The sequence below is a fragment of the Mauremys reevesii genome, linkage group 1 (genome assembly GCF_016161935.1).
Source record: "Mauremys reevesii isolate NIE-2019 linkage group 1, ASM1616193v1, whole genome shotgun sequence".
Classification (NCBI taxonomy): domain Eukaryota; kingdom Metazoa; phylum Chordata; order Testudines; family Geoemydidae; genus Mauremys; species Mauremys reevesii.
In genome coordinates, this window is record NC_052623.1 from 110,217,963 (window position 1) to 110,241,768 (window position 23,806).

At 40.4% G+C, this 23,806-nt stretch overlaps 1 protein-coding gene across 2 annotated transcripts in view; it reads left to right on the top strand.

Annotated features, from left to right (window-relative positions):
• The window catches only part of MYO16 (myosin XVI), a 575,450-nt gene that overhangs the window by 312,170 nt on the left and 239,474 nt on the right, over window positions 1–23,806 (top strand). For both annotated transcript variants that reach the window (XM_039547002.1, XM_039546990.1), the window contains 2 exons: window positions 2,578–2,643; window positions 4,889–5,016. In XM_039547002.1, coding sequence (XP_039402936.1) covers window positions 2,578–2,643; window positions 4,889–5,016 — 194 coding nt within the window. The remainder of the gene's footprint in view (window positions 1–2,577; window positions 2,644–4,888; window positions 5,017–23,806) is intronic.

A 23,806-nucleotide genomic window follows, 5' to 3' on the forward strand; every position in this document is an offset into this window, starting at 1 on the left:
CATTCTTTGGCATACATGAGATAGCCTTCAGGATTTAAAGTGGGTGCCAACAGCCCCAAGTGGCCTTTTTGGCATATGGAAATCAGCTGGTGATTAGAGAGCCCAGGCCTCACCCTCTTACAGTTTGCAGCTAGCAAAAAGGTGGCATAGGACTCACTATAGCATTTCTACAAAAAGAACAGGAGTACTTGTGGCACCTTAGAGACTAACAAATTTATTTCAGCATGAGCTTTCGTGAGCTACAGCTCACTTCTTTGGATGCATAGAATGGAACACACAGACAGGAGATATTTATACATACAGAGAACATGAAAAGGTGGAATTATGCATACCAACAGGAAGAGTCTAATCAATTGAGATGAGCTATCATCAGCAGGAGAAAAAAAACTTTTGAAGTGACAATTAAGATGACCCATAGAAGGTGTGAGGAGAACTTAACATAGGGAAATAGATTCAATTAGTGTAATGACCCAACCATTCCCAGTCTCTGTTTAAGCCTGAGTTAATTGTATCTAATTTGCATATTAATTCAAGTTCAGCAGTCTCTCTTTGGAGTCTGGTTTTGAAGTTTTTTTGTTGCAAAATTGCCACCTTCAAGTCTGTCACTGAGTGATTAGAGAGGTTGAAGTGTTCTCCCACTGGTTTTTGAATGTTATGATTCCTGATGTCAGATTTGTGTCCATTTATTCTTTTGCGTAGAGACTGTCCGGTTTGGCCAATGTACATGGCAGAAGGGCATTGCTGGCACATGATGGCATATATCACGTTGGTAGATGTGCAGGTGAACGAGCCCCTGATGGCGGGGATGATGTGATTTAGGTCCTATGATGGTGTCACTTGAATAGATATGTGGACAGAGCTGGCATCGGGCTTTGTTGCAAGGATAGGTTCCTGGGTTAGTGTTTATGTTGTACGGTATGCGGTTGCTGGTGAGTATTTGCTTCAGGTTGCATTTCTACCACATCTACCTCTATGTGGAGGGAATCCTGCAGTGATTGGTTAAGAAACTGCCTGTGCTGGCTTTATGGCAGTTTTCCACAAAGGATGTGACACAGAGCGGCTCCAGTGGCCTGGGCCTAGGCCTAGTGATTTGAAATAAATAATATTTTTGCATTCTTTGGGCATCTAAATATTATAAAAAGCAAATTGAGGACTGTATTGTGACAGATAATTGTTTACCTGAAAATAAACTATTAAGTATATTCTTTTTACACAAAAGTAAAGCTTTCTGAACTAAAACTGAGTTCAAACATTGTCCATAGTGCTGTATAAGACACAGAAGACAACATGGTCCTTTCCACCAGGAGACAACACAAAACACATTGAGACAGTAGAGGAAAATTCTCCCTCAGGCCATTGCTTGTTTCCTTTGTCTTTTTTTAATTAGTGGGATTTTTATTTGGTTGGTTGGTTTTTTGCTTTGTTTTGTTTTATTAGTTTGTTTTGGTAACAGTATGTCTGAAGCATTTTTCTTTAAGTCAGTGTTTGTGGGCAGAATCTTTTAAAAGCACAATAATAGCTGAATTATTTAATTAAGAATATGTTGAAAAACACTTTTTGATGTTACATATCAGCTCTTTGGGGGCACAAGCAGCCAGTGCAAGGCTTCTCTAGCTCGTACCAGAGAGCACACCAGTGATGGGATGGCCCCAGGAGCCAGGATATGTAAAGGTGACTTTAAACCACCTTTACATATCCTCCCACCTCCGCCCTAGTTTTTCACCCAGCAAAGATTTCCCATAACAGAATCTGGGACCATTGATTCCTATAATGTTATAGTTTTTAACCTTGTTCATACGTGAGGCAGCTGAAGAGTAGTTTCTACAAAGAATAATAACAAAAGAACATAAGAGCAAGTCAGGAACCAGAAGCTGTGTGGAGACATTAGCTCTAGTCCACTGGGAGGTGAGTAAGAAGTAAGGCACAAAGCAGTCAGGATATACTGGAGAATGCAGCTCTGTGGATTCATGTAGTGTTTGTTCTAATATTGCAGGTGAAATCCTGACCCCATTGTAGACAATGGGAATTTTGTCATTGACTTCAGTGTAGTCAATATTTAGAATTTTATTTATATGTATGTAGGTTGTGTCATAATTATGTTGATTACTGTCTTTTATCCCAGTAACAACTTTTTAAATACCCATTCTATTTATCTAACTCTGCTAGCACTACTAGCATGGTCTATCCCATAATAAGATGATGAAGCAATTGGGTTGTGTGATAGGAACTTCACTCATTTTTGCTAAACTTAACAAATGGTGAATTACAGATTCATTTAACAAATAATCTTACAATAATATATGCAATGCAATTCCTTTGTTAATCATTTTACTTTGTGAAGCACTTAGTATTAATTATACTTTTTATAATAATACAATCTGAATTGTAAATTTGGATCTTAGTTTTTAAGAGCAAGAATTTAAAAGGTTCTGAATTATGGAACTATGAACTTGTAATTCATTTGTTGATTACTGGATTTAAGATGCTTTTGCAAAAAGTCTTTTCTGAAGGAAAATCATTAACTTCCTGAAAGATCTAATTTATCACTTAATAAACCAATTATAATTTGTTTTGCAGACCTACGTTGGAGATATACTGTTGCTGGTTAATCCATTTAAAGAACTTCCAATTTATTCCACTATGGTAAGCCTTTTCTTCTAAAAATGTTATCATGTAGATCTACTTCAGTGGAGTTTCATCCATAAAGCACATCTGGGATCCCAAAGCACTAAAAAGGAAAACAATAAGAATACCTCTGTTCTTTTCATATTAGGAACATCTCAATTGAATTTTGCATTAGTAGCAATAATTTGAATTTTGCCTAAGGCACACAGTGTCTTGTTCATATCTTTATGAATGTCTCCTGCAGGCCATAAACATTTTTATTTTGTTTTATGATGTTGCTTGTTACTTATCTTCTTTTCCTTGAGTGCTACTAGTGTGAAACAGCAATCTTGCCAGAGATGACAATAAGCAGAACAATATTTCATTCACAGATTATTTGGGTACCAAAAAAAAAAATCCTAAAAGTGATGGTTCAGTTGGGCCTGTGCACAGCTCTTTCACTAATCTTATTTGATGAACTCCAATCCACTTATAAATAAGGTGTCTGTCATTTCAGTATCAAAATATTGGTACTCTTGCAATGTGGGCATAACATAAATTTACATTATGTTTTACATGTCATGTCTCAATCTAGCCCAGTCATTTTAGATGCACAGTGTCAATTGCCAATTAATTATTTTATTATTATTATTTATTATTATTATTAATGTTTTATTTGTGCCATATTGAGATGCGGGCCCTTGTGCTAAGAACTGTACAGACAGGTAGTAATTTTGCTTGCAAGACTTACCGAGAGTGTGTAGTATTCAGAATCACCATTAGCAGACTGTAGGTTGTGACTGTTTAAAATGTCACATGTATGATCTAATAGTAAACTGGGGGAAACAAATGGTGTAAAGTACAGGTGACAGGAGCAGCAGATTAAAATTGGCAACCTTAAGGTAGTACATGTGGCACAAAATCCACTAAAATCCTTTGGTGGGCCACACATTGTTTTTAGAGGCTACCCCTATTGCATAGCTCAGAAATGTTTGCAACAACACGGCATGTTAACGAATACTTAAACAGATATTAACAGTGTAAAACTGAAGTCTCAGCATGCGCTACATTTCCAGTTTCCTTGTCAGTGGGATCCTGCCTTATACATGAGTTGCATTCCAAGAGGCACATGCATGTGCAAGGGGTTCTCTTCCCCTCTGTGATGGGTTGGATCACAGAAACCCCCTGGGGGCTGCCCCCTGATGTACCAAGACTACTTCTGCCCCTGCTTTCCCTGCCCTCCCAGATTGGGACTTCAGTGCCCTGCCTGGTTTGAGCCAGGCTCGCTGGCCTGCTGCAAACCCAGACCCAGGTCTGAACCACGTCCCCTAACAGCTGTAGGCTTAAACTGAAAGCAGCTTAAGAAGTATTCCTGTCTTTTAACACTCAGATGCCCAACTCCCAATGGGGTCTAAACCCCAAATAAATCTGTTTTACCCTGTATAAAACTTATACAGGGTAAACTCATAAATTCTTTGCCCTCTGTAACACTGATAGAGAGGTATGCACAGCTGTTTGCCCCCCCTTTCCCCAGGAAATATTCACTTTCTAGGGTAGGTGAGTAGCTCTGTGTTGTCTCATCTAATACATAGATACAGTTAGTGAATAACAATAGTACTTAAGTCAGGCTCAGCATTTTTTAAATGAGCTAAACTATAGATATTTACAAGCCAATTTTGCTGAAGGCTATGATTCTAATTAGTTAACAGTCCTTAAATGTCAGGTTTGTCTCAGAGGAATGTAGGCTAACAGTAGGATAACTGTTTTTCGCCATTTTTAGCCAATGAGAGTAGATAGAGCATGCTGCTAATTATGTGTATTAGAGAAGTGTTTCTAAATTGCAAATAAAGTATTACTGAGACACTGCTGTGTCATATAATAAATTAATTAACTTGTAACCTGATTTCATTGATCTCTGTCTTATTATTTCAGAGGGCATCCATGCTATTTTTGTTTGATATTTTAAAACCAGGACATTGACGGATTATCATGTGAAGTATAAATAATGTAATTTAATATATTATCTGTTTTTTTAACAATTGGCCAAATCTGCATGATTGGCCACTATTATTAAAATTAAGTATTAAAATAGCATATCTTAAATAGAACTCTTGTGATGATATTGATATATGTATTGCTTTAATGAAATGCTTTACAAATAGTTTAAGGAACCCAAATAGTTTGTTTATATTGTCTAGGGAGCCCTAAGGAAGCCCCTTGTTGAAGAGATGAAACAATATTGGTTTAGAATTTGCCACCTGTGTTAATTTCAGTTATTTTTCAGGTCACCCAGCTTTACCTAAGTGACTCTGGCAAACTGTGTTCCTCACTTCCCCCACATATATTCTCCTGTGCTGAAAGGGCTTACCACATGCTTTTCCAGGAGCGACGTCCTCAATGCTTTATTCTCAGGTGAAAATCTATCTTTCTATTAAGTGATTTATAACTCATGTCTTTGAAATGTTTCCCCAGGGACTCTGCAGACAAGATTTTCTTTTTATTTTTTCCCTCCAATTGATTTATTCTTATTTACTCATATGTCTCATATATTGCAACATAACAGTGTGAAAGAAAATATTTAATTCAGTGTAAGTGTTATTCATTTTGTTGGAGAAATATCAGCTTTATTCAACTGCATCTTTAATAACAAAGATTTGTCCACAATCCAAAATTGTTTTTGTTTTTTAGTTATATCAAACTGATTATGAACTAGGATCCAAACTAGAGAGGCGGGATTGTCCAATGGCTTAGATATAACCTAGGATTTAGGAGACATGGGTTAAAGTCCCTGCTCTGCCATGGACTTCCTGGGTGACTCTGAGCAATAGTTTCTGTGCCTCAGTTCCCCATCCTGTTAAATGGGGATAGAAGTATTTTTCAGGGATTTGATAGTTATAAATACTTTATAGATTGTGGGGCTGTCTGCACTAGGGGCCATATAAATACCTAAATTAGATAGAACTGGCTAATCAGACTGCCTCATGGTTATGAAACTTGAGATAACTGAATAGACATAATCACATGTATATACTTTCATTAAATTGTACTTTAATAGATAAATGTTTTTTTCTAATCAGTAGAAGCACTATATATTCCCTGAGCTTCACTGAATATAGTAAGTAAACAAATGTGTTCATTTAAAAAATACTGTGCACTTTTAAAAAACAGAGCTGTACTTTTATGGAAAATATGACTGCTGATGGGCTGAAACAAACCATAAACCTGTTTTATAACATAATTAGAATGGAGATGTTACTGAACTGTGCAGGGAACAGTGACCTTTAAGCAGCAGAAAACCATTATCCTGTGTTCACATTCTCTTTATTTATATTTTTATTGAGGTGAAATAATTCGTTTTGATAAAAATAAAAATTTCCCTGGCATTCAGTGTTTTCGATGAAGAGCTCCAGAGAATATGAACTCTCACTTCATATCCATTAGGGACATAACTGGTAGATTAATAGTGTTGAGGGGTTGGCAACAATAGCGTTGGAGGGTAGGTACAATGTACTTACATTTTGAAAAATGTCAAATACCAAATTAAGATACTAATGTATAATAATGGCCAATGCTATAAATGGAAAGATATTCAATTCAATAAAGAACTGGTTTAGTGATGGAGAGCAGATGATGGTGATAATTTTAGATAAGGAGGGAGGCGATACGTGGTACAGCAGAGCTCAGGATATTGAGCCCCGATACAGTTCATTCTAGATTACAGTGTATCAGTGACCTGATGGAGGGATGATGTTAGAGTGTTCTGCTGAGATCATTAGAACTTGATGTCTGTATGTTATATCCAACACAATCCACACACATACACATTCCAGGCATCTTTTAGTTGGACTCTAATTAGATCCAAAGTTTAATATGGAACTGGAAACTGAAGAGAGAAAGATTTGTGGGCCAGAGAAAAAGAGTTTGTAAAGCTCTGACTTACTGGATAACCTAACACCAAGAGTTAGGGTCCTTGAACAATTCTCTCTCTCTCTTTTCTTTAACAATAACTGAGGGTATGTCTACATGACAGTATGAAGCAGCAGTCAAAAAAGCAAACAGGATGTTAGCAATCATTAAAAAGGGGATAGAGAATAAAATGGAGAATATCTTATTGCCCTTATATAAATCCATGGTACGCCTACATCTTGAATACTGCGAACAGATGTGGTCTCCTTATCTCAAAAAAAGTTATACTGGCATTAGAAAAGGTTCAGAGAAGGGCAACTAAAATGATTAGGGGTTTGGAACAGGTCCCATAGGAGGAGAGATTAAAGAGGCTAGGACTTTTCAGCTTGGAAAAGAGGAGACTAAGGGGGAGATATGACAGAGGTATATAAAATCACGAATGATGTGGAGAAAGTAAATAAGGAAAAGTTATTTACTTGTTCCCATAATACAAGAACTAGGGGCCACCAAATGAAATTAATGGGCAGCAGGTTTAAAACAAATAAAAGGAAGTTCTTCACACAGCACACAGTCAACCTGTGGAACTCCTTGCCTGAGGAGATTATGTAGCCTAGGACAAAAACAGGGTTTAAAAGAGAACTGGATAAATTCATGGAGGTTAAGTCCATTAATGGCTACTAGCCAGGATGGGTAAGGAAAGGTGTCCCGAGCCTCTTTTTGTCAGAGGGTGGTGATGGACGGCAGGAGAGAGATCACTTGATCATTACCTGTTAGGTTCACTCCCTCTGGGGCACCTGGCATTGGCCACTGTCGTTAGACAGGATACTGGGCTGGATGGACCTTTGGTCTGACCCGCTATGGCCTTTCTTATGTTCTTATGCAACTAGATACCCGTGGTTTGCCAGTGCCAGCTGACTCAGGCTCGTGGGGCTCAGGCTAAGGAGCTGATTAATTACGGTGTAGATGGTCAGGCTTGGCTGGAGGTGGCAGGGTCCCAGAGCTCAGGCTGCAGCTTGAGCCCTAACGTCTACACCACAATTAAACAGCCCTGCAAGACCAAGTCATAGGCCAGCTGCAAGTGTCTAATTGTAGTGTAGACATACTCTGAAAGACCAGGGGGGAATTAAGAATTTTCTGAAGTACTTGAAGAGATATTCAAAAGATCTTTCCTGTCTGAAATCAGTTTAGATTCTGTTATGTGCAATTATAATATACCCCCCATCACGAATCATTAGCAGGGTTTGAATGCTGAGATTCATAGACTAATTAATGCCCATTTTTATACAAACCAAAATCAAAGCTAAACACAATTATTGTAAAGCCATTTCTCCTGGTCAGAAGTGGTTATGAGAGATCCCTTTATTAGTCTCATTAACATTATTAATAATAATAAAATATCAGTGATGTGGTACCAAAATGACACAGACAATGGCTTCTGAGTTAACAGGAATCCTTTATTTGGTCTCCTTGTGATATTTTCTTCTGTTGCTGGTTCAGGTGGGTAGTCTGAACTGTTACCCGGGGTTCTTTCAACCCAAAGCACTTGGTAACTTTTACTCTGTGTGAGGTGGTGTCAGGAAATAAATCAGGGGGACATGGCTGTTCGACTCATAGATGGCTGGCACAAACAGAATGACACAAGAGTGCTTTCACTTAAAGCTACACTTTATTTAGTCTCAAGCACTTACACAAGTCTGCAACAGATTAGTAAAACACCCCCAACCCTTGATAATTACCAAAGCTGAGTGTGGCTCTCGAGTGACATAGCGGCAGGCTTCCGGTGGCCAAATCTTCCGTCTGCCGGTGGGGACTGCAAGATGTATCCAGAGGGAAAGTCCAAAAAGAGTCCAAAAGAGTCCCCAAATGAGTCCAGCTACCTCAAAATTTTCATAGAATCATAGAATCTCAGGGTTGGAAGGGACCTCAGGAGGTCATCTAGTCCAACCCCCTGCTCAAAGCAGGACCAAACCCAACTAAATCATCCCAGCCAGGGCTTTGTCAAGCCTGACCTTAAAAACCTCTAAGGAAGGAGATTCCACCACCTCCCTAGGTAACCCATTCCAGTTCTTCACCACCCTACTAGTGAAAAAGTTTTTCCTAATGTCCAACCTAAACCTCTCCCTCTGCAACTTGAGACCATTACTCCTTCTTCTGTCATCTTCTACCACTGAGAACAGTCTAGATCCATCCTCTTTGGAACCCCCTTTCAGGTAGTTGAAAGCAGCTATCAAATCCCCCCTCATTCTTCTCTTCTGCAGGCTAAACAATCCCAGTTCCCTCAGCCTCTCCTCATAAGTCATGTGCTCCAGCCCCCTAATCATTTTTGTTGCCCTCCACTGGACTCTCTCCAATTTATCCACATCCTTCTTGTAGTGTGGGGCCCAAAACTGGACACAGTACTCCAGATGAGGCCTCACCAGTGCTGAATAGTGGGGAATGATCACGTCCCTCGATCTGCTGGAAATGCACCTACTTATACAACCCAAAATGCCATTAGCCTTCTTGGCAACAAGGGCACACTGTTGACTCATATTCAGCTTTTCGTCCACCGTAACCCCTAGTTCCTTTTCTGCAGAACTGCTGCCCAGCCATTCGGTCCCTAGTCTGTAGCAGTGCATGGGATTCTTCCGTCCTAAATGCAGGACTCTGCACTTGTCCTTGTTGAACCTCATCATATTTCTTTTGGCCCAATCCTCTAATTTGTCTAGGTCCCTCTGTATCCTATCCCTACCCTCCAGCGTATCAACCACTCCTCCCAGTTTAGTGTCATCTGCAAACTTGCTAAGGGTGCAGTCCACACCATCCTCCAGATCATTAATGAAGATATTGAACAAAACCGGCCCCAGCACCGACCTTTGGGGCACTCCACTTGATACCGGCTGCCAACTAGACATGGAACCATTGATCACTACCCATTGAGCCTGACCATCTAGCCAGTTTTCTATCCACCTTACCGTCCATTCATCCAGCCCATACTTCTTTAACTTGCTGGCAAGAATACTGTGGGAGACTGTATCAAAAGCTTTGCTAAAGTCCAGAAATAGCACATCCACTGCTTTCCCCTCATCCACAGAGCCGGTTATCTCATCATAGAAGGCAATTAGGTTAGTCAGGGATGACTTGCCCTTGGTGAATCCATGCTGACTGTTCCTGATCACTTTCCCCTCCTTTAAGTGGTTCAGAATTGATTCCTTGAGGACCTGTTCCATTATTTTTCCAGGGACTGAGGTGAGACTGACTGGCCTGTAGTTCCCTGGATCTTCCTTCTTCCCTTTTTTAAAGATGGGCACTACATTAGCTTTTTTCCAGTAATCCGGGACCTCCCCCGATCGCCATGATTTTTCAAAGATAATGGCCAATGGCTCTGCAATCTCATTGGCCAACTCCTTTAGCACCCTCGGATGCAGTGCATCCGGCCCCATGGACTTGTGCTCATCAAGCTTTTCTAAATAGTCCCGAACTACTTCTTTCTCCACAGAGAGCTGGTCACCTCCTCCCCATACCGTGCTGCAGAGTGCAGCTGTGTGGGAGCTAACCTTGTCTGTGAAGACAGTGGCAAAAAAAGCATTGAGTACACTAGCTTTCTCCACATCTTCTGTCACTAGGTTCCCTCCTTCATTCAGCAAGGGGCCCACACTTTCTTGACTTTCTTCTTGTTGCTAACATACCTGAAGAAACCCTTCTTGTTACTCCTAACATCTCCAGCTAGCTGCAACTCCAAGTGTGATTTGGCCTTCCTAATTTCACTCCTGCATGCCTGAGCAATACTTTTATACTCCTCCCTGGTTATTTGTCCAATCTTCCACTTCTTGTAAGCTGTTTTTTTGTGTTTAAGACAAGCAAGATTTTCACTGTTAATCCAAGCTGGTCACCTGCCATATTTACTTTTCTTCCTACACATCGGGATGGTTTATTCCTGCAACCTCAATAAGGATTCTTTAAAATACAGCCAGCTTTCCTCGACTCCTTTCCCCGTCATGTTATTCTCCCAGGGGACCTTGCCCATCCGTTCCCTGAGGGAGTCGAAGTCTGCTTTTCTGAAGTCCAGGGTCTCTGTTCTACTGCTCTCCTTTCTTCCTTGTGTCAGGATCCTGAACTCGACCATCTCATGGTCACTGCCTCCGAGGTTTCCATCCATTATTGCTTCCTCTACTATTTCTTCCCTGTTTGTGAGCAGCAGGTCAAGAAGAGCTTTTCCCCTAGTTGGTTCCTCCAGCACTTGCACCAGGAAATTGTCCCCTACACTTTCCAGAAACTTTCTGGATTGTCTGTGCACCGCTGTATTGCTCTCCCAGCAGATATCAGGGTGATTAAAGTCACCCATGAGAACCAGGGCCTGTGATCTAGCAACTTCTGTTAGTTGCTGGAAGAAAGCCTTGTCCACCTCATCCCCCTAGTCTGGTGGTCTGTAGCAGACTCCCACCACGACATTACCCTTGTTGTTCATACTTCTAAATTTAATCCAGAGACTCTCAGGTTTTTCTGCAGTTTCATACTGGAGCTCTGAGCAGTCATACTGCTCTCTTACATACAACGCAACTACCCCACCTTTTCTGCCCTGCCTATCCTTCCTGAACAGTTTATATCCATCCATGACAGTACTCCAATCATGTGAGTCATCCCACCAAGTCTTTGTTATTCCAATTACATCATAATTCCTTGACTGTGCCAGGACTTCTAGTTCTCCCTGCTTGTTCCCCAGGCTTCTTGCATTTGTGTATAGGCATGTAAGATAACTCACTGATCGTCCTGGTGACCCAGTATGGGGCAGGAGCCCTCCCCTCTTGCACTCACCTACTTGTTCTTTCTCCCGATATCCCACTTCCCCACTTACCTCGGGGCTTTGGTCTCCTTCCCCCGGTGAACCTAGTTTAAAGCCCTCCTCACTAGGTTAGCTAGCCTGCTTGCAGAGATGCTCTTCCCTCTCTTCGTGAGGTGGAGCCCGTCTCTGCCTAGCAATCCTTCTTCTTGGAAGACCATCCCATGGTCAAAGAATCCAAACCCTTCTCTCCGACACCATCTGCGTAGCTATTCGTTGATTTCCACGATTCGACGGTCTCTACCCTTGCCTTATTTATACATTAGTTATAGAATGACATGTCTCTTAAAGAAAACTTGTTAAGCAAGCAGTTTCAATGGTTAAGCAAGAGGTTCCTTCTGACTATTGATTAACCAGGTGTGGGTTTTTCCAGTGTTTGCAGCCTTGAGACCCCAATAGACATTCCTGGGGCACATCCTGCTTTTTTAAAATGCATGTATCAGCAACTTCAACACAATTCTTATCAGGAAGGACGCGGGGTCAAGCTGCCCTTTCTGTGGCACCCCAACCGCCCTGCCTTGGTCAAGCTGCACGGCCACTTTACAGCCTGCTGACTAGGTTGCTTTATCAATAAGCCGTAGTGGTGTCAGGCACTTTACTGGTTTTCCAAAATCTCCCCGTACAGAACTATCCAACATATCAGTGTAGCAGTGGAGAGTAAAGTATCAGCCCTCCACACAGGCAAGCAGCTAACCCAGAGTCTGAAGTGTGCTGATCTTGTTACTTGTAGTTTGATCTATCTTTAGTAAAATCTTGCTACTATGTACTAATGAGCAGGAGAGCTATTGCAAATTATAGTAGGCCCTGATCCTGTAAAGTGATCCACATGGATGGACTGTATCACCATGTGGATTCCCCCTGAAGTTAAATGATAATCCATGCTGGCATAAGGGTCTGCACTTGCAAAGGGAATTAATGAGTAAGTGAAATGTATTAAGAAAAATAAGCAAAGATATTCATTTGTTTGACAAGTCTAGTCTAGTTTTAATTATTGATGTCAATGCTTTCTAATGTCAGCACAGAACTTTGTAATACGTTTTATAAAAATAATGGTGTTTTAGTAATAGTTCTTACTACAATAATCTTTACTCACAAGTGAAGAGAGGTTGTCAATTTTGAGTGCAAAGTGTGGGATGTGTAGATAAACAAATTAGTTGGGTCCCATGGTATTAATACTTAGAACTTATGTTTTGCTTTGTATTTTCAATTGTCAACATGTTGTATTCACATTAACTGCTTACTGTTAAATAAATAAAGCAACACTACTATTGTGACCAAATACCCCTTTTTTAAATTCCTCCTAAAGAGTCTGGAAAGAAGAAAGAAAAAACACACACACACTCTACAGAAATGCTTTATTTTGTCTGCAGTACATCAAACAACCTCATACATTTTTGGAAGAGACTAAGAAAACCTGGAAATAGTGTCATATACTGTACACTCTTTCATCCTCATCACCCTCATCAAGCATGTAATCTTGTTTTATTAGTGTAGTTAGTGTTTATCTTCTGTTAGCTGTGTTTTTAGTTCAGTTTTTCTTGAGCTGCCTGAAGCTTATGTGCAAGAAGGCATTTCCCATGGGTTTAGTGGCCTTTACTAATCATTTATTAATTACTCTTTCATTGGATACACGTACTATATCTGATGAATTCTGCATGCAGTGTAACTATTATTGGTACACTTTTTCTCAGTTTATATAGACATTTTTTCCTTTGCCCAAGAAATAGTAACCACCAGATGTCACATTCAGGTAACATGCGTTTTGATATCAGGAGTCAGTTAAAAATGTCTTTCACCTTACTTTATTTTCACCCCCTAATCACATGCTTAACTTTCTGACTATGAGTAGTCCCAGTGACTTCGATGAGACTGTTCACTGGCATAAAGTTATGCTTAAATACTTGCTGGCTCAGGGCTAGAGTAAGGTCGAGCCCGAAGAGTACAGTCCTTGTTGCCTACTAGTGCCCTTGTGTGCGCTACTCTAGCTCACTTTGGGAGGGATGCGGGGAGAGCATGGCAGCCTCCTATCTCTTCACCACGCCCTGTGTATGTGAGCTAATACAACCTGTGAGGCACAGACAAAAGGAGATGGTGCACTCTCTCCAAGGCTGGTGGAGTCTACTACTTCAGCAAGTGCTTTCTGAGGGCTTGCTGCAGTGCATTTATCCAGACATCCTTCAGGGAGGGCTGTGGCTGCAAAAACGGAATCTAGCTTTATGCTAGACAGCTCAGTTAGTGCAGATTACTGTCAATATATGTCCTTGTATATCAACTCCCCTGCCCCCATGTCGCTTTATTGTATCTCTCTGTTGTCTCTAAACTTACACTTAGATTATAAGCTCTTAAATGCAGGGATTGTCTCTTCATTATATGTCTGTACAGCTTTGATGAGGCTGGAGCCTCTATTACCAAAATACAAATACATAATAATAAATAAAATGGAGAGGAAAGGACTCCTCCACCCAGCCTGAGGATACACAGCGGGCTTCAGCGACTCCCATGGCTCCTGCCCTCTGACCTCCCCAGAAGGGTGAAATGTGTGGATCCATATAGTAAGAGATGTACTGTCTCCCATCCCTCCCCTCAAAAAACAACTAAATGAAAAATTCAACACCACCCTATGTTCAATCTTACTCTTTGGGTAAGAACTGTGGGCCTTGTTTGCATTTATGCTAAGGCAAATTTATATTGCCTTCACAGTGTGTGTAATTGTAATTTACGCCCACTTTAATGGATTTTTACCCTTCACAGAGTGTTGTAAAGGGGCTCTATTGCAAATGAGAATTGGCCATATATTTTCATTTTGGGATTCAGTAGAAACTTTTCCCCTGGCCTTTAAAGTTCTCTATTGTCTTGCTCCAGTTTACTTCATGCACCTGATCTTCCCCTGTGCTTGGCCCCTCTGCTGATCTACCATCTATTTTCACTCTTTTCCATCACACAATCCCCCGCAAATTAGCAAAAGAGACAGTTCTTCTGCAGCTCATCTGCAATTTGTCAGCTTCATTAGCTTTCTGTAACTCCTCATATTTTCTCTTAAAATATCTCTTTTCTCATGCAAATATGCTTCTTAAATCTCTTCTCTGGGATTTTTGGTGTTATGAGCAAATACTTCCATTTTTTCACTCTGCAAATGACCAAATGTCTCCTTGGGTTAACTTTATTGAAGTGCATGATGTTACACTAGGGATGCATTTAGCCAAGTGTTGTAGGGCTGTGTGTAGATTTTTTTTGCCATTTATTCAATGTAACTTGGTTTGTTTTTTCTATTCTCTCAGCTGACATGTAATGTTTAATAGAGGAAAAACAGTTCAGGGTGCAGTTTGTGTTAAAATATAGTTAGATGGTACTATGTGCTTATTACAGACAAGGGGTGGACTTCCCTGTATCAAACCAGTTTGTTTCTAACACATTGTTTTTTTTCTTGCTTGCTAAAGTTATCCTTCTCCTCCCCTCAAGGCATGCATAACTTTAGAAATGCATTAAGAACTGACAAGATAAGCATTAGAATTATCCAGAAAGCCTAACTACACAATAATTTATAGATGTCTTGGTGAGAGCCAAGCATCCTTAACAGATTTAGCCACCCTTATATGGGACATTAATGTCTAATTTGGTGATTAAAACAAAATATTTAAAACACATACATCAAATGAATTATTTTAATCTGTTACCCATTTTAGCAACCAGTAGTGTTGATGTCCAATGGCCTACTAGCTAAATAAGCCACATTTATAAATCCAGTGTAAATCTGAAAAGGACTGAGATTCTCTTCTCTTAAAAATGATAGACTGGGGAACTTAATTTTGGTTTTTTTTTCTCAATGTTATTTTCTACTAGAATTAATAATCTGAAAGCATTAATTCATTATTGCTATTTACAGGGCATCTTATTTTTATAGTACATAATTCTTGTTAAAAATGTAGTGATGCATTATTTCCAGTTTCAGAAAAGGATTACATCTATCTCCAATGTCAATATTATATAACAATAAGCATGTTGATATAAACACAATAGTTTTATATCTATTCTTAATTATTTGTATTGCAGTAGCACCTAAGAAGCCAAGTCATGGACCAGAACCCCTTTTGTGCTAGGTGTTGTACAAACTCAGAACAAAAGGAGAACTCCTGCCCCAAAGAGCTTACAGTCTGCCAACTGATTTTCTTCAACCTATTTATTACTTAGTATCAGAATAGATTTTAGCATTAATAGCACACCAGGAAGTGTTTAGAATTTGGATTCAGAGGAACATCCAAAAATTTAGCGCATTTTTATAGCTTATCTGAATCTCTTGGGTTTCCAAAGTTGGTTGGCAGTTCAAATGAACAAGACTTCTATGACTTCTCATTCAAGTCATGAATGGAAATAGTTCAAGAATAACCTATTTTTGCAGTATTCTGCACTTCTGGTTCTAGTACTTTCTGGGAACTGAAAATAAACAACATTTATCCCAAAACTTCACTCACTAAAAAATATCTCAGATGACAACTGTAGTGTTTACCTAATCTACTTTTAATGCTAGTGGTGGAAAAACTTCACTGTGCAGAGCTATAGCATTGCATTCCTTTGAGATGTTATTGTTGGCCTGTTGAAATTCCCAAAAGATATTGGGCCTTAGACCTTTATGCACACTGAGAGACTCAGGGACATATAGTGCATTTCACCCGGACATGTGGACAAGCAATTGGATAATGAATTACATGGCTACTGCACATTGACTCCCTTTGTTTTCATTCATTTTAAGCACTTGCAAGATGCCAATGAAAATGGCATTAATCTGTGTGAAAGCTTTTGGTAGCACTCATGAAAACTTCATGAAGAGGAGGAACTTGGAAGAGGAACTTCATTGAAAAATAAAAGAGTAGCTTTTTTCTTCACAAGGAGTGAGAAAAGCATCCAGCACCAATGTTGGAGATATTGATAAAATGCTTAGGGATGGTGGTTTACACACATGACATGTTTCACAGGCTATCTCAAGCTCAAAGTAAACAGGTTTCTGTTGAATGAGTGGCAGGTACAAAAAGTGGTTTCAATGTTCAGGGAAAAAAATTGGGGCTCATTTTAGACATTCTTCCAAAGCTTTGAATGTTCTGTTTAATGTCCAGAAAAAAACCAAAGTTGCCCTAACAGAAACAAATTCAATTTGTGATTATGAGCAGCTATTCTACCTTGCATATAACGTAGCATGTTACTGAACTGAAACAAGCTGTAAATATGTACTGCTTAGATGTGTTGCTTCTCCTTATTAAAATTTGATATGGCAGTTGCACTACAAATTTTTTTCCATTTATTTCTCCTTTATGAAACGTAAAGTATTTCTATTCAAACTAACACCTTGTACACGGTGCAAAGTGTATCTGTTTGTTCACATTTTTGTCTGAGAGGAAGAGGATGATGTATTTTTGCTCTTAGATCATTCTGGTGAAAGTCTTCATTATGCCAATGTTGTACTGCCTGCTTGGAAGCATGCACATGGACTTGTAATGGTTGTTTTGTAAAATCTGAAAAATATATATGGAGCATGTGTTAGTTACATTTTACCATTTCTTGGAATTCTCCAATTCTAGCGAACATTAGTGAAAAAGCCCAGTGATCCTGGAAAGCCCTTCTTTAAGGAAACTACTGTTAGGAAATGAACTCTGGGGTTAAAGAAACTGAATAATAATTTCGTAGAATAATGTATTGAAATCTCAGAACATAGTAAACCAGCTAAATGTTGCTGAGTGCAAATATTTGGCTGCAAGATTTTAAGGATTGTACCCCCTAAACCAGGATTTGGGATTAATGGATTACAAGTTACTTGGGACCTGTTTATCAAAGGTGCTAACATCTAAAGCTTTGCTTGATTTGATTTATGATTGTTTAGAACTTCAGAAAAGCTTTCTGCTCACTGGCATTCTCCGCTATGGAAAAGACTGCAGAATCACTGCAATCCTATTTCTGATAACTTGATTGATCTTCTATGCAGTGAAGTGAGAGGATCTGTATTTTGTCTTGATATGAGAGAATAACAAGATGATAGTACCAGAGGGCAACTAATGCCTGAGGTTTGCTATTGTTTTTTTCTGCTAGCGGCCAGAGCATTGAGAAAGACAGAGGATTTGGGAGGTAGTGCTGTTATAAAGGCAGAATGCTAGTGCTATCTCTTAGGAGTGAAGGCAAAAACATAAGGATGAAACAGAAAAAATAAAGAGGGTGGGTTACAGTACTAAGTGTGCGACCACTACTATCACTGTCCTTAGCCAGAAATGATGATTATGAAATACTGGACATTTGTGTAGTGGAATAGATTCCTTCCAGGTCCAGGCTGCACAAGCTCTTCATTTTGCTGTTTGGGAGCATGCACTAAATGTGCTGTTAGGCACTAAATTGGGATGTCTGTTCTGTAACAGACCCTACAAAGAGGCGACCATTATGTTAAGTAGGTTGCTATGCTAACTAGCACCAAGTACATACAGTTAGATGGAATCGTGGCTTATATAAAACACAATGTCCCACTACTGCTGCTTCTTATCCCCTAAGAACACTGTGATACAGCATTGGTACTGACCCTTGGAAAAATGCCTACTAGAAAGATGAGGGTAAAGTATTCATGATTAGAGCCTACCAAATTCACAATCCATTTTGGTCAATTTCACTGTCATAGGATTTTTGAAATAGTAAATTGAATGATTTCAGCTATTTAAATCTGAAATATCACAGCGTTGTAATTGTAGGAGTCTACACCCAAAAAGGAGTTGTGGGGGGGGTTTGCAAGGTTATTGTAGGGGGGGTTGCAGTACTGCTACCCTTACTTCTGCGCTGCTGTTCAGAACTAGGTGGTGAGAGAGCAGCGGCTGCTGGCCAGGAGCCCAGCTCTGAAGGCAGAGCCATCACCAGCAGCAGCACAGAAGTAAGGATGGCACGGTATGGTATTGCCACCCTTACTTCCGCGCTGCTGGTGGGGCATTGCCTTCAGAGTTGGGTGTCCAGCCAACAGCCGGCGCTCTCTCGCCTCCCAGTTCTCAACACAGCGCAGAAATAAGGGTGGCAATACCACAACCTCCCTAAAGTAACCTTGCTACAACTCCCTTTTGGGTCAGGACTCCCAATTCGAGAAACTCTGGTCTCTCCCATGAAATCTGTATAGTATAGGGTAAAAGCACACAAAAGACAAGATTTCACAGTGGGAGACCAAATTTCACTGTCTGTGATGTGTTTTTCCTGCCTGTAAATTCGGAAGGGCCCTAATTATGAAGTACCAACACCCCATCACCAGCAGGAAGTGACTGAAGGGCTCTGCGAAGACAGACAAGAAAAGACATGAGGGCTCTGCTTCAATCCCCAGCAAACCCACCAATATTCTTAGACACCTTAGAAAGATGTCTAAGACCATTGAGGTTGTCTTCTAATTGAGTAGTTGCTTTGATTCCCTAATGATATCAGCTTCTTACACTGAGCTTTAGATCTGTGATGGGGGGTGGGGCAGGGAGCAGGGAACAAGGATTGGAGAAGGAGTGTTCAGTGTGAGAAACAGGAGTGGTTAGCGATAGAGGGCAAGAAGAAGAAATAAAAAGGAAAAGAAAGAGGAGAATAAAAATACAATGACTGGTAAGAGATGGCTTTTATATGTAGATATAAGTATAGAAAAACAAATGAGACGTGCCAGATGTCCCTCTGTCGGGCTTTGGTAATACAGGGTTTTGTATAATTTCCCCCACATTTGTCTGATCCTTGCTTTTTAGGTTGTAAGCTCTTCGGGGTAGCATTTGCCTCTTGTGTGTCTGCGCAACACCTAGCACATTTTGGGCACTACTGAAATAAAATAGGCAGTCTGGGTTATTTTGGAGCTTTTAAAAAAGGCAGAACTTTGTGGGGAGGAGGTGTTTGGGAAGGGGGAAAGAGAGGTTTTGGGGTATTTTTACTCCCAGCAGACCTTTTGTGAGTCCACGTACTGTGTGGTGCTGCCTGCAACTTCTCCTCTTCTTCTGATGCAAATGCAGTTTCAAAACTGCCATTATTGCTACTATGCTTGTCCCTTTGTCCCATAGAACCAGTTCCTGCTACAGCTTGGAGCTCTATTCAGTGGTTAACCCTTCTACCTCCTACAGAGATTTCTGCTAAGGGAAAATCCCTCTATGTGATATTTATTATGTTAGCACGAATGCATGTGATTAAACTCAATTTCACCGAAACACTTAAATGACTCTCCATGCTGGTATACTTTCTACTACTTGGTAAATCAAACATGAGTTATCATGTCCTCAGCACTGCAGCTACTGTGACCTTTCCATACAGCTTATGCCACTAGCGGAAGTGCACTGACCTTTTGCAGGACTGATTTTTTAAAACCATTAAAATGAATACAGTGCTGTCTGATTAAGAAACTTTTTTGTTTCCAACCCCTTCCTTGCAAACGAATGCATTAGTGAATACAGAAATTATTACCTATGCAGTGTATTAAATTATCTGGGACCAGGCAGATTTCAGAAAACAACCTTGAATAGCATCAGATTTTCCAGGAGAAACTTTCCAGGAAACCAAATCCTGATGACAGGAGCCTTGCATAGTGCATTTATGTCACAGACCTTGCACTGTCAATCCCACTGGGATGTTAAACTCAGATTAGGTATGCCAGTGAACTCCTTGACTTCAATGATGATTTTTTAAAAATTTTAGCTACTGAAGTATTTTAAGTGTTTTGCATTAAATACATACAGGGCTTCTGAAACCTTTGCACAGCCAAAAACTCCCATCCACTTCCGTAGAAGCTTTGAGTGTACAAAGAATGCAGGATAAGACTCTAAATGATGATAGAAACTTACAATATTAAAACAACAATAGTTTAAATTAGTCAAAAAACATAAATAGCAAAGGCAGTCTCATTCTGCATAGATTCAGAGAAAAGGCCAGTCTTATAGACTCATAGACTTTAAGGTCAGAAGGGGCCATTATGATCATCTAGTCTGATCTCCTGCACTACGCAGGCCACAGAATCTCACCCACCCACTCTTGTAACAAACCCCTGACCTATCTCTGAGCTATTGAAGTCCGCAACTTGTGGTTTAAAGACTTCAAGGTGCAGAGAATCCTCCAGCAAGTGACCCGTGCCCCATGCAGCAGAGGAAGGCGAAAACCCCCCAGGGCCTCTGCCAATCTGCCCTAGAGGAAAATTCTCTCCTGACCCCAAATATGGTGATCAGATAAACCCTGAGCATGTGGGCAAGACTCGCCAGACAGACACACAGGAAAGAATTCGCTGTAGTAACTCGGATTCCATCTAACATCCCATCACAGACCATTGGGCATATTTACCGCTTATAGTCAAAGATCAATTAATTGCCAAAATTAGGCTATCCCATCATACCATCCCTTCCATAAACTTACCAAGTTTAGTCTTGAAGCCAGATATGTCTTTTGCCTCCACTGCTCCCCTTGGAAGGCTGTTCCAGAACTTCACTGCTCTGATGGTTAAAAACCTTTGTCTAATTTCAGGTCTAAACTTCCTGGTGGCCAGTTTATATCCATTTGTTTTTGTGTTCACATTGGTACTGAGCTTAAATAATTCCTCTCCCTCCGTGGTATTTATCCCTTTGGTATTTATAGAGAGCATTCATATTTCCCCATAGCCTTCTTTTGGTTAGGTTTGGTAACAAGCCAAGCTCTTTGAGTCTCCTTTCATAAGACAGCTTTTCCATTCCTCGGATCATCCTAGTAGCCCTTCTCTGTACCTGTTCCAGTTTTAATTCATCCTTCTTAAACATGGGACACCAGAACTGCACACAATATTCCAGATAAGGTCTCATCAGTGCCTTGTATAACGGTACTAACACCTCCTTATCTTTACTGGAAATACCTTGCCTGATGCATCCCAAGACTGCATTAGCTTTTTTCCACTGCCATATCACATTGGCAGCTCATAGTCATCCTGTGATCAACAAATACTCCGAGGTCCTTCTTCTCCTTTGTTACTTCCAAGTGATGCATCCCCAGTTTATAAGAAAAAATCTTGTTATTAATCCCTAAAATGCATGACCTTGCACTTTTCACGAATAAATTTCATCCTATTACTATTACTCCAGTTTACAAGGTCAGCAAGATCTTCCTGTAGGATATCCTGGTCCCTCTCTGTATTGGCAATACCTCACAGCTTCGTGTCATCCACAGACTTTATTGGCACATTCCCACTTTTTGTGCCAAGGTCAGTAATAAAAAGATTAAATAAGATTGGTCCCAGAACCGATCCCTGAGGAACTCCACTAGTAACCTCCTTCTAGCCCAGGGGTCGGCAACCTTTACTATCAAAAGAGCCATTTTGCCCCCTCTTCCACTAAAGAAAAATAGTCTGGAGCTGCAAAACATAACACTGCTTATAAACTTTTAAAAGTTTTAATCTTTTTTTAATTTTACCTGTTACAACAACAGAATACAACAAACAGAAGTGCAGTGTGCATGTGTAGGCCTACTTTGAAATAAATGAAACACTGAACTATGCAGGCCTTTTTGAGTCCTTCCCGTATTTGTGTAAAATTAAAATAAAACGTAGCCCACTTTAATATAAAAAAACATATAGTTGCAACTTAAAAAAGTAAACATAAAATTAGGAACGTTTTTTGACAAGTCCATTTCAGTGTGCTCTCATCCTCTTCGGGTTTCTTTCTCGGCCAGCAATCAACCGAAGCAACTGAACATACAATAAAAAACTACATAAGCTCCGGGTCTGAAATAAATGTTTTTTTTCTGAATAATAATAGCCTATTAAATGCTAGTGTTCTCACCTGTTTAATGTGATTTCTGTTTCTGAAGCTCGATGCTGATCTTCCCTATGTTGGGGCTGTAAGATGTGACTTTGATCTTCACACAGGACTGTAGGCTCTCATTTGTGAGGCGGGAGCGATATTTGGACTTTATGAAGTTCATGCTCGAGAAAACTTGCTCGCATAAGTATGTTGAGCCAAAGATGGACAGGACTCCAAATGCATACTTTTTCATGTTCATATACATGTCGGGAATGGCACTCCATGTTTCAAAAACAAGTTTGTCGGGTTTGGGGAGGTTTTCAATATCATTCCATTTGTGCTCTTTAGCGAGAGTGGCCTTCTGACGGGCGACTTCTTCGAGATCCGCTGTCAGGCTTTTGAACTTGGACACCCATAAGTCTTTATCCGCTATGTCGGCCAGTTCAATTTCAAGATCGGGCTGACTTATCCCTGTGAATGCGGATATGTTCAGCAGGGATGGGTCGATGTCCAGCGGTGTGACAGGGAAGGACAGAGTGTTTTTTTCCTTTCTGAACTCGCTGAATCTTTCTCCAAATGCAGCTTGCATTGCCATAATTGCACGGTGTAAATAATCACAATTTATGTGATTGTTCTCTTCTTTGAACTCTCTCAGGGAGGGGAAGTGAGAGAGCGTACCTCTCTGTACATCTCTGGCAAACACTGTCATCTTGCGCTCAAACGCCAGAACATCCTCCAGCAACTGCAGGGCCGTGCTTCCCTTTCCCTGGAGATTTTTATTCAGTGTGTTTAAGTGACTTATCATATCCACCATGAAATAAAACTTTTCCAGCCAATCGAGGTCTCCCAGTTCGGGATAGCTGAGGCCTTTGCTTTCCAAGAAGGTTTTCACATGTTCCAGACAAGCAGCGAAGCGTTTCAGCACATCTCCCCTTGACAGCCACCGAACTCTGTTGTGCAGCAGGAGATCCAAATATGTGCTCTCGACTTCATCTAACCATGAACAAAACTGTTGGTGGTTTAACCCGTTTGCAATTATTTTGTTCACTATCTTAATAACGAGGTTCATCACTTCCACACATTCAGGAGGGAATGTTTGAGCGCACAGTGCTTTTTGGTGCAAGATGCAGTGAAATGTCATCAGCTCTCGATCCAGCGACTTTTGAAGTAAATTCACAAAGCCCTTCTGTGCTCCTCTCATACTGGGTGCACCATCAGTAGACACTGACACCAGGTGAGTGGTGTTTATTCCTTTGGCTTTTAGACAACTCAAAACAGCCTCACAAATGTCCTGTCCCCGCGTTTGGCCCTTTAGCGGTATGAGTTCAATCAGTTCTTCCTGCGGCCCATCAGAGTTCACATATCTGCATAACAGTGCTGTCTGCTCAATATCGTTTAGATCACTTGACTCATCACAGGCAATTGAATATGCTTGAGCTGAATTGATGTCATCAATTTGCTTACTGGTGATGTTTGTTGCCATTTTAATGGTCCTGTCCTTGACGGTCTTTGCAGAGAGAGGCATTTCTTTAATTTTCTGAATAATTTCCTGTTTGTTTTTGAATTTGGAGAACAGATGCTCTGATATTTTTATGAACGATTCTTTCATGTATTCTCCATCTGTGAACGGCTTCCCCCTCCTTACGATCTCATGAGCTGCCACAAAACTAGCAGCTGTAGTTGAGTTTGGAGAGTTGATCCACTTCTTGAAAGTATGTTTGCTCTGCTCAACTTTCCGTAGTAGTTCCGAAATCGC